The 9,957-nt window shown below is 60.2% G+C and overlaps 1 protein-coding gene across 1 annotated transcript in view; it reads right to left on the reverse strand.

The window, feature by feature from the left end:
- The window catches only part of RABL6 (RAB, member RAS oncogene family like 6), a 32,428-nt gene that overhangs the window by 4,688 nt on the left and 17,783 nt on the right, over nucleotides 1–9,957 (reverse strand). The window contains exons 4-8 of the mRNA XM_034929567.3: nucleotides 7,241–7,293; nucleotides 6,305–6,396; nucleotides 3,927–4,067; nucleotides 3,404–3,509; nucleotides 632–735 (exon numbers count right to left, since the gene is read on the reverse strand). Of these exons, the coding sequence (XP_034785458.1) occupies nucleotides 632–735; nucleotides 3,404–3,509; nucleotides 3,927–4,067; nucleotides 6,305–6,396; nucleotides 7,241–7,293 (496 nt within the window). The remainder of the gene's footprint in view (nucleotides 1–631; nucleotides 736–3,403; nucleotides 3,510–3,926; nucleotides 4,068–6,304; nucleotides 6,397–7,240; nucleotides 7,294–9,957) is intronic.

Here is a 9,957-nt window from a genome sequence, read left to right on the forward strand (position 1 = left end):
AGATCCAAGGTTACCCACAGGGCTCTCCTGGAAACAGAGACCTCCTGGGGGGCCTCAGGAGGGCCACTGATTCCGTGGTCCCTGCCTGGGTCCCAGGGGAGGCACCAAGCCCCTAGCTGTGCAGGAGCCTGAGGCAGAGAACGGGCCAGCTGTCCCACTGGCCGCAACCCCGGAGCTATGCACTGCCCACGCCCACTCAGGAGGATGCTCTGAGCCGCCCTCTGCTGTCGAGGACCAGAGACCTCCATGTCCTGGCCTGTATGCCTCTTCAACACAGGGAGCTTCCCAAAGTCAAGCAGCTCCCCAGAAAGCACACCCCATGCTGGCATCAATCTGGGAGGCCAAGCCCCTGATGCACTCCACGAGCACCAGCACCTGGCCACGGTCAGCGGTGCTCAGAGTGGCAGGCACAGCATGACCTGTATGAGGAGTCCATGCCAGGGGTGACTGTGAGGGGGCTGCTGGGGGCAGTGCAAACCTGAGTCCTCCTCCACCCGTGCCCCAAGATGACGAATTTACCCCAAACAGGGGACACTCCCCTCTGCTGTCTCCTTGGTGCAGCCCATGGCCCTGCACCACGGCCACGCCCGCAGCCCCCACACCGCCCGCACGGGCGGGTCCGGCCACGTACATGCCGTAGTTCTGGTCCTCCGTCTCCTGCTGCACCGACAGCTCCTCCAGCGTGGCGTCCATGTCCAGCTGGTTCGTCTCCAGCTGCCGCAACAGCGTCTCTCTCTGCGGAAAGGGAGCACGCAGGCCTGAGCAGGGCTCCTTCCTGCTGCGAGTGCCCCGGCCCCACAGCCCCTGAATGCACAGGGGACACCTCCTGCTGACAAAACCAGGAGATGCTGCAGGGCTGGCTGCTCAGCAAGTCATGGAGCTCTGGGCTGGGCCCCACTTGAACCACAGAAGCCCAGAGGATTCCTCTGCGGTGGCCGGCACGACACCTACACGCTGCCAGCATGGCTTGGGGGACAGCTGTCAGCCACAGGCATAAACCTCAACAGCAAGCACCCCCACCCACACACGCACCTCCAAGGGTGAAGAAGCCGCACCTTCACCTGGGAAACAAAGCCCCTCTGCTCCCCGCCACGCACACCTCCTCTGGTGGCAGGACACAGCCCCGGTACACGCATCGCCACCGTCCCACACCCACAAGCAGCTGGCTCTGGAGCAAACCGCTGCCCTCCTGGCCTGGAACCCCAGGCTGGTCTGATGAGCTGCGGGTCCCTGTGGCTGCTCACTTTAGATTCAAATGAAATACAAACGCCGGAGCCTCACGAACTCCTGACCTCAGGTGATCCAGCTGCCTCAGCATCCAAAGTGCGAGGATGACAGTCGGGAGCCACCGTGCCCGGCCCCTTCTTTTTTTTTTAATAGAGATGGGGTCTCGCTATGTTGCCCAGACTGGTCTCTAATTCCTGGGCTCAAGTGATCCTCCCAGCTTGGCCTCTGCTGAAATTACAGGCCTGAGCTACCTGCCTGGCCTCTCCTTTTTTTTTTTTGAATCATCTTTTTCAGAGATATATATATATATATTTTTTAGAACAGGGTCATGCTATATTATATTGCCCAGGCAGAAGATCTGGAACTCCTGGGCTCGAGCTGTCCTCCCACCTCTGCCTCCCTAACAGCTGGGATTATAGGCGTGAGCCACTGCGCCCAGCCTGGAGAGGTTTTTAAAATAAAAATGTGAGGCTGGGCGTGGTAGCTCACACCTGTAATCCCAGCACTTTGGGGGGCCAAGGCGGGCAGATCACGAGGTCAAGAGATCGAGACCGTCCTGGCCAATATGGCAAAACCCCATCCCTACTAAAAATACAAAAATTAGCCAGGCGTGGTGGCAGGCGCCTGTAATCCCAGCTACTTGGGAGGCTTAGGCAGGAGAATCGCTTGAACCCAGGAGGCAGAGGTTACAGTGAGGCGAGATTGCACCACCGTACTCCAGCCTGGACACAGTGAGACTCCATCTCCAAAAAAAAGAGTGTATTAAAGTCATTAAGGTCCCCAGGCTATAACAACAACAAAAAAATGTGATTTACAAAGAGAAATCTACAGACTTGTCAACCAAATGTAATGTGTGAACTCTGGATCCTACTCTGAATACTGACCAAATATCTGACGATTGGAAGAACTCTTTGGGAATTTTATTTTTTCAATTTGTTATTGTGGCTTATTTCTCCAAGAAAAACCTTCTGTGAGTTTAACAGGCGGTATTACATTAGGTACTACGGTCAGGTTAAAAAAACAACTGATTTTTTTTAGAGATGTGTTTGAAATATTTTTAGGTGACATAAAGAAGGCCTGAAATTTGCTTCCAGGCAATCCAGGGGCAAGACAAAGAGGAAATGGGTCCCGCTGCTGAGACAGGCGAGGACATCAGATCTGCTTGAACACATCCATAGCAAAAGGATAGTCACACACAGCTCAGCCCTACGCTTCCAGCTCAAGACTCTGTCCAGGGTCCCGTTCTCTCCCTGGGAGGCTTTGGAAGGGTTTGGAGGGCAAACCATTAGGGAATGGAGCAGCTGAGCAGTGGGGAGCTCTCTAAGGAGTAATCAACCCAGTGACGAGGGGACGGCTCTGCAGGAAGGAGGGGCCTCCCCAGCAGTGCCGGCACAGGGCAAGTCTGACTGCCGCCTTCCTTCCAACCCAAACGTCCCCAGCAGCAGTCCCAGCCTGCAGGCATCCTCACTTCTTCTGACACCAGGACGACAGCACAGCCCCTTTCCTGGGCAAGCCTGACATCCTTCTGGAGAAAGACCAAGGCTGCTGCAGCTGCGGCTGGGCCCCAGGTCCCCCAGACCCAGGCGGGGCAGCCCAGGGCGAGGAGGTTCAAGCCTCATCGTTTGCTGGGCTACTTTGCAGCCACAGCTGGCCTGGCCCTTGTTTCCACAAGGGAAAGTGAGTTTAGTCCGTAGGCCAAAGTTGGTTCCTTGGTTTTGACACAAGCACCAGGGAAACGTGAGATGTGAACAGCGAGTACCTCGGTGGCTCACGCCTGGCATCCCAGCACTTTGGGAGACAGGTGGGAGGACTGCCTGAGCCCCGGAGTTTGAGGCCGCAGTGAGCCATGATTGTGCCACTGCACTCCAGCCTGGGCCACACAGCAAGACCTTATCTCAACAAACAAAAACAACCAAAAACACTGGGGGAAACTGAGCAAGGGGTCCCCGCAGAGGTGGAGGGGCTCCTGGGACTGGGTCTAGCCCTCAGGACCCTGTACCCTCTGCCACCCAGAGCAGGCAGGTGCAGCAGAACGTTGGGCCCTTGCCAGCAGCCAACCTCCGAGCAGGCCCACAGCTTTCTCAGGGGTTAGGAGGGAGACCCGTCGCTACACAGGAGACACTTGGAAAGAGGTGAGAGACCAGCAGCCACTCCACCCCACGTGGTGAGTGCTTACCTGAAGCTGCAAAAATGGGATATTGAAGAACTTATGAAGGTACTTTAGGCCGAAGCTGTTCTTCATGGAAGACTCAGCATAGCGGAAGTAGGAGGAGCCTGGAGGTCTGCTTTCAGAAAGGAAGAAAGATGCAAGAGAAAGACCCTTGCCCTGGTGCCAAGGATCACCCCTGGGCCCACAGCTGTGGGTCCGCACTGCCCTCCCTCCTCCTGCAGGCTTCTGAGGCCACAGGACCCTGCTGAGCCCTGCTAAGCAGCTAAGCCGAGTGCCCTTCTGCAGGTGACCCCACAGTGCCAGCACTTCACCCTGGCACACAGTCCTGGGCACACAGTTCCCCAGCACACAGTTCCCGGCCCTGCCATCGGGGAGACCCAGGCTTCAGTGAGCCCCACTCAGCAGCGAGACCCACATCCGCCGGGCCCCATGCTAACGTTAACCCCTCCCTGGGCCTCTGCCTCAGCACCCTCCCCCGCACACCGGAGCACCGCGCAGGGTCCCTCGGGAGCAGGACCACTGCACCCACCTGTCCAGGTTGTCGATGAAGTCACGCACGTCGTCCGGCAGGATGACTCGGTGCTCGCCCATGTCCCGGTAGTTCCCCAGCACGCACACTGGCACGTGGGTGGGCACTTTCGGAAGCTCCCGGAGAATGTAATTGAAGGTCCTCGGAGAACAGGTGAGGACCTGGCTTAGTTTCAGCCCTGCGACGCCCTGTCCCTCCCTGGAAAGCTGCTGTGCACCCAGGCCCGAGGATGGTGGCTGCTTCTCATTTCCAACATCCAACCCAGCAGAAGCATGCCTCGTGCATGCAGAGCTAGAGGGAAGTGCCTCGAGGGCCTTCGCACCCCTCAGCCTGCAGCCCCCGCCCGTCCCTCTCCCTGATGGCAGGTACTTGACCGCACCCCACACTGGAACGCCCCTGCCTGTCCCTGCCTTCCCTCAGAGCACCCCGTGTCCGCATCCCTACAAAACCACCTCTGGCTTCATCTGCGTCCACCCTCATTCTGCACTGTCCTCTGTGCCCCTTGGTGTCGACCCTGTGGCTGGTCCTCCAGGCTCCCTGCCCACCGGGGCAGCCGAGGACACCCTGGGGTGCCTCTGCGGCTGCCGGTGAAGCGGGCTGTTTGGAGAGCCTTGTCTTAAGCAGACATCTCCTGGCACGGACGGCAAGTCTCCAGAGTCTGCCTGGCGCGGAACTGCCAGTTTCCCAGCTGCATGGTTTTCCAAATGGCTTGTGAAGAAATAACCAGCGCTTCAAGTGACAAAACTTCCCCACGACTGAAAGCCAACATAAGGGAGTAAAAAATGCAACATCCTGTTTCTAACTTCATTTTCTTTCATTTACACGCAGTCATTTAAACGGGCCCCTCACCAAGGCCGGCCCAGGGGCACCTCTGGCCTCCTAAGCAGGTGGCCTTCTGGTGTCTCCTGCCTCTCGTGGCTGTGAAAGGCCTGCGTGGTGCTTGAAGCCGCTGTCTGAGCCAGTGTTTTCCATCCTTCCTGCTGGGCACCAGGGGCTCCAGACAGAGCATTGCTACCATAGGCATCGCCTGCCCAGGCTGGTGCTGCCAACAGGGTCTCCGGGCCCACAGGTAAGCACCTTTGCCGCGTCTTCTCAGGCTGGCTCAAGTCTCGCTGTCACTCCTGCCCACTCCTCGCATGGCAGCCCAGGCGGCTGCAGCTCCCTCCAGGCCGTTCCTGTGGCAGCAGTGGGAGGTGCCGTGGAGGCCACACTGTGTCCACACTCAACTTCGCTTGGGAAAAGCCACTTCCCACCCACCAGGCTGGCCTGCTGCCTAGACAGGAGAGGCCGGAGGGAGAGGAGCACCACTGCTCGCCCAGGTGAGGCCAGCGTGTGTGCGCCCGAGCTGAACTTGTGCCCTGGGTGGGGCCGCCAGCCCCGTGTGTGGTTCTCCTGCCATCCGTGTGCCACACCCCCACCGAGGGCTCTCCTGAGGGTGCCTGCGGTCAGTCCTTGGTGGTGGTGCTGAAGGCTGGGAGGGCAGGCATGGTTCCCAGCATTGGCAAAGGTTGGCAGAGGCCCAGAGCATGGCTGGTCAGGTGCTTCAAGCCGCCCTCAGGCCTGGGCTGCTGATGCATGCTGAGTGTGCGGCCCCGTGACAGGCGGTACCCTTAACCCTGGTGTGGGGGTCTTCCCAAGTAAGAGAAGCTGCTGACTAGGCCCCCAGGCCAGACCCACTGCTGGGAAGAGCAGATGCCTGGACGCATCGGGCACGCTGCTCCTGGTGCTCCGGGCACTGGCTGTGGCTAGGAGGGGCCCTGCACCAGGACACTGGTCTTCACGCGGCCCTCATTCTTCTAGGAGCCTTGTGCCAAGTGTGCGTCCGCAGCACCCCCCCGCTGGGGCTCCGGTGCGTCCTGGGGGACACTGCACTCCTGAGGAGCTGAGTGGATCCCATGCGACTCCACAGTGGACTCTGGGGGCTTGCGCCTGGTCCCCTAGAGATCGTCCTGTGTGCCACTGCCCTTAGCTGATTTCGCTGTCATCTTCTTGCTAGAATGAATCTTGGCTGTGGGTCCTCCTAGGTCATGAAGACGGAGGTCGCGGGGAGCCCCCAGCACAAGCAGCCACTTGCTTCTGCCAAGTCTCAGATGGGTTTTCAGGAAGAACAGTGGGGCTATGGAAGGTGCGTGCCTTGCCCCAGATGCCTTTTGCAGCCGGCCCACGCCATCCCGCCCCATAGACACAGGCATAGTCGTTGCCCAGCCTGACATCCAGGCCAGTGCCCCTTGTGGCTGAGCTGCCACAGCTGCCCAGCAAGAGTCCCTCGGTCCTGCAGAACGATGCTGCTCTAACCATTATCTGCTGCACAAAGAGGGCGCCCAAGGGGCTAGGGGGGTGAGAGTCACAGGCAGCTGCCCCCACCAGCTCCCTCTTACCACTGCTTGGTAATGTCGAACATCATGACCACCCCGTTGCAGTTCTTGTACACGTCCAGGAACTCAGCATCCAGGGCCATTTCAGACTCCGCCTGGGGACAGGAGGGAACAGGTGTGAGACTGGCCCAGGCTGGGCCCCACCCATGTGGCCCACAGTTTTAGAAAAGGCTGGATAGTCTTCTAATCTGAAAAGATAACAGCCATTTCCATTTGGAAACGATATGCTGAAGAGATGGGATAGCTAAACATAGGTTTGCCCCAAAGGGTCTGACGGTCAACACCAGCCTCGCTGATGGCTCCCTGAACAAGCCCCCTACCCAGGACCTCCCACTAATCACAGCAGTGTCCGCCCCAGGCCTCACGGATAACCAAACCACCACTCGAAAATAGAAGTGGGTGCTGGACTACCAGCTGCCCTCGGCTAGATGTGCGTTCCGGAAGGTTCCAGTGCCCACACACAGGGTTAGCTGCAGTGCTGTGGGCAGTCACTCCACCCCGTGCTCTAAAGGGAGTGGGAGGCGCCGCACGGAGGGTGCGAGGCCCTGGGTGTGTCGGGCTCAGGTTGGGTTGGCCCCAGGTGGCTCCGGTGAGTGAAACCCACGCCCATGGCGCTGCGAGATGTGTCCTGTGCCTTGAAGCGCCGAGCCCACCGAGACTGGGATAAAAGTTTGGCGAGTTCACTTAAATACCTCTCAGGTCAGTCAAATGCAAACAGGGGTCAGTCCAACGTGATGTCTGTCGAGTGCAGGTGAGCCGGCCACCCCCAGATACAGCCATGGCAGTGTGGGGTTTTCAGAGCAGTTGGGAAGGCCAGCGGCACCCGTGGCCACAGCATAACTGGGGTGCTTGGGGTCAAAGGCGTGTGAAGCGCTGGGCACCGGCTCACGCACCCCGGGGCCCTGAACCACTGCTACCCACTGTGTACCTGGCACTCACCTCCTGGGGGTCGTTCTCCATCTTTAAGCCGTCGCCTCGCTTTTTGCATTTTCCTTGTTTAAAAACAAACAAAAATTACGAGGTGGAACCCCTGGGCCTTGGGCCACAGGAGGAGCATGGTCCCCCCACGGCCACTCAGCCCCCAGCTCCAGCGGGTGCTCTGCTCCACCACCCCAAACAGCCTGCAGCGTGGGCACCCACAAGCTCTGGAGCAGCAGGACCTGGGCGAGGCCCCTCTGTAGGCTCTGGAGGCAGGGCTGGGCCGGGCCTGGACAGGAGGTGCTAGTTGGGGCTGACGGGCTCAGCAGCTCCTGGACAGGCTGCGGTGGGATGGCCCACAGCCCTACACCAAGAGGGTTTGCTGCTGAAGGAAGGGCCCCCTCCCCCCAGCTCCCCCAAGTCCAGGGTGGGAGGAAGTACAAGGGATATGGTGGGAAGGTGAGGGGCCTCCCCCTGGGGTAAAAGTGGGGAGATGAGCGCACGGACTCTCAAGGCAACAACCAGCCCGGGAGGAAAGGAGAGGAGGGCAGGGATTCCAGCCCTGAAATGGCCTCGGGAGGGAGGAGGGCAGCTGTGTGGTGTCCACGGTCCAGGTCCCCCTGAGCCTCCGCCATCAAGGTCACCATGGCTCTCCTGAGAATGAGGGGCCGTGGTCCCCTCCCTTTAACTCCACAATGCTGACCTGAGGATAAAGGCTCCAGACCATCCTGGGAACTCTGGGGGTCCCAGTCTTGGAGTCACGGACTGGGACAACAAACAAAAGCCCTAAGAACAGACGGGGCTCATGTGTTTAAAACGCCACGTCCACTTCATTCCACAGCTTGTTTCTGAACCGCTCACCACGATGTAACCCAGTCGGGGGTCAGCCCCTCCCTCACAAGGTACAGGGGACAGAGCCAGCCCGGAGGAGCCTCCCCAGTCTGGCCACAAAGGGCTCAGCAGAGTCCCCAACACACACACAGCACAGCACTGCTGGCTGTCGGGGGCCTGCACCCAGGAAGGATGCTCACAGCCTAACCAGCACCCCCCGGACGAGCCATTGAGACTGGCCGGATCTGCTTTGGGGAAAGCAGGCGGGACTGGAGGGGAGCCGGGTCCTGGCTGACCAGGCGGAGGTGAGGGTTGTCGGCTCACCTGAGGCTGCTCCATTCAGCCTCCCTCTTGGCAGCCTGCCCCATGCAGCGTCAGCTAAGCCTGATGGCCTCGGCTTCCTCTCACCCTTGAGAACTCACCAGGTGCCCAAGAGGCCTCAACCCCCTCCACTGCACTCCCCACCAGCCGCCCTGGCTGCTGTGTACAGTGCTCACACCTCGCACAGTGGGCACTGAGTCAGGGCGGGGATGGAAGGCACACCGGGCCCCATCATGAAGCTGGGGACCTTTTCCTCCTGAGGGGCCCTGGTTTAGGCTGAGTGAGACTCTCCCGGTGGGTGCTAACAGGTGGGTGCAAGGGTACACATGTAACCCCAGAGGAAGCCCAGGGCTGGGCGGCCTCTGCACCCACACACCTCCACACCAGCCCCGGGCACAGCAGGCCACCAGGAGGGGGGGCCCATCCTAAGCCGTGGAGACCACACCCTTTACAGTGCCCAGTTATGAACCCCACTCTGGGCAACCGTGTCTACGGGAAGCCTGTGCCCGCTCCATGCACGGACAGACCCAGGAAGCCAGAGCTGGAGGCACAGGAAATCTCTGCAGCTCCGAAAGGGGCCAGGATGGGGGTCAGGACGGCCCTTCCTGAGCCACCTGGGGGCCACAGGCAGATCTGATAGCTTCTCCTCACAGTGGGGACGAGGACAATGATAGGGCGGTGGGTGGCCACCTCTCTAACACCAGAGACCACGCAGAGCTCTGCAGAGACAGCATCTGGAACACCAGGTCAGCACGGGCCACAAGAGTCCAGCGCAATATGGTGGGAGCCGCAGGGGCCCAGCACCCCTGCAGGAACTGCATGAGCACCTGCCTCTAAACCCCCATGGCCAAACCCACCCCAACAAAGCACAGGTGGAGGGAAGGCAGCATGCGCCATCCGAACAGATACCATCACACAGAGGCGGCGGCCGCCTTTCCAGCAGAGCCTCGTAACGAGGCCACAGCCAGGCCTGTGAGGCCGGGGCGTGCACGTGGCCAGCCCTGCACACACCACACATGCACACGGACCATGGGCCCCGGGGAGGGCCATGAGCTCCACCCTGAGGACTTAGAGGAACTCATGACCTTGTGGCTGAGGAGGAGACCAACGATGTCGAGGACACCCTGGGGGCTGGTGCTGCCCTCCCACGGTCCCCAGAGTGCAGGTCTGTGTCGCTGGGGATCCCTGGCAGGGACAGGATCGCAGGAGCTGGGTCCTCAGCTATGGGCAGGGGGCCGCCTGGTGCTGGGCTACTCCGCCAGGCAGTACAGGAGGAGGGCTCCCAAAATAGCACCCTGGGCCTTGGGGCTCAAAGCACACCCCCCGGCTGCACCTGCCGCCACCGTGCACGCGGTCACTCAGAGGCGGGGAGTATGCTAAAGCAGCAAAGCATGCAGTGCCACAGGAGGGGCTGCGCCACGCTGCGGGGTCACCACTGGATGGGGAGGGGAGCAGAGCAGCAAGACCCTGGGCACCGTCCACGAGGATGGTGGGTGATGCATGGGCGCCGGGGGGAAAGAAAGGAAGCCTCTCTGCGCAGAGCACACAGTCCCAGAGAGAAGCAGACACAGAACAGAGACGCCTCA

The sequence above is a fragment of the Pan paniscus genome, chromosome 11, assembly GCF_029289425.2.
Source record: "Pan paniscus chromosome 11, NHGRI_mPanPan1-v2.0_pri, whole genome shotgun sequence".
NCBI classification, from domain to species: Eukaryota; Metazoa; Chordata; class Mammalia; order Primates; family Hominidae; genus Pan; species Pan paniscus.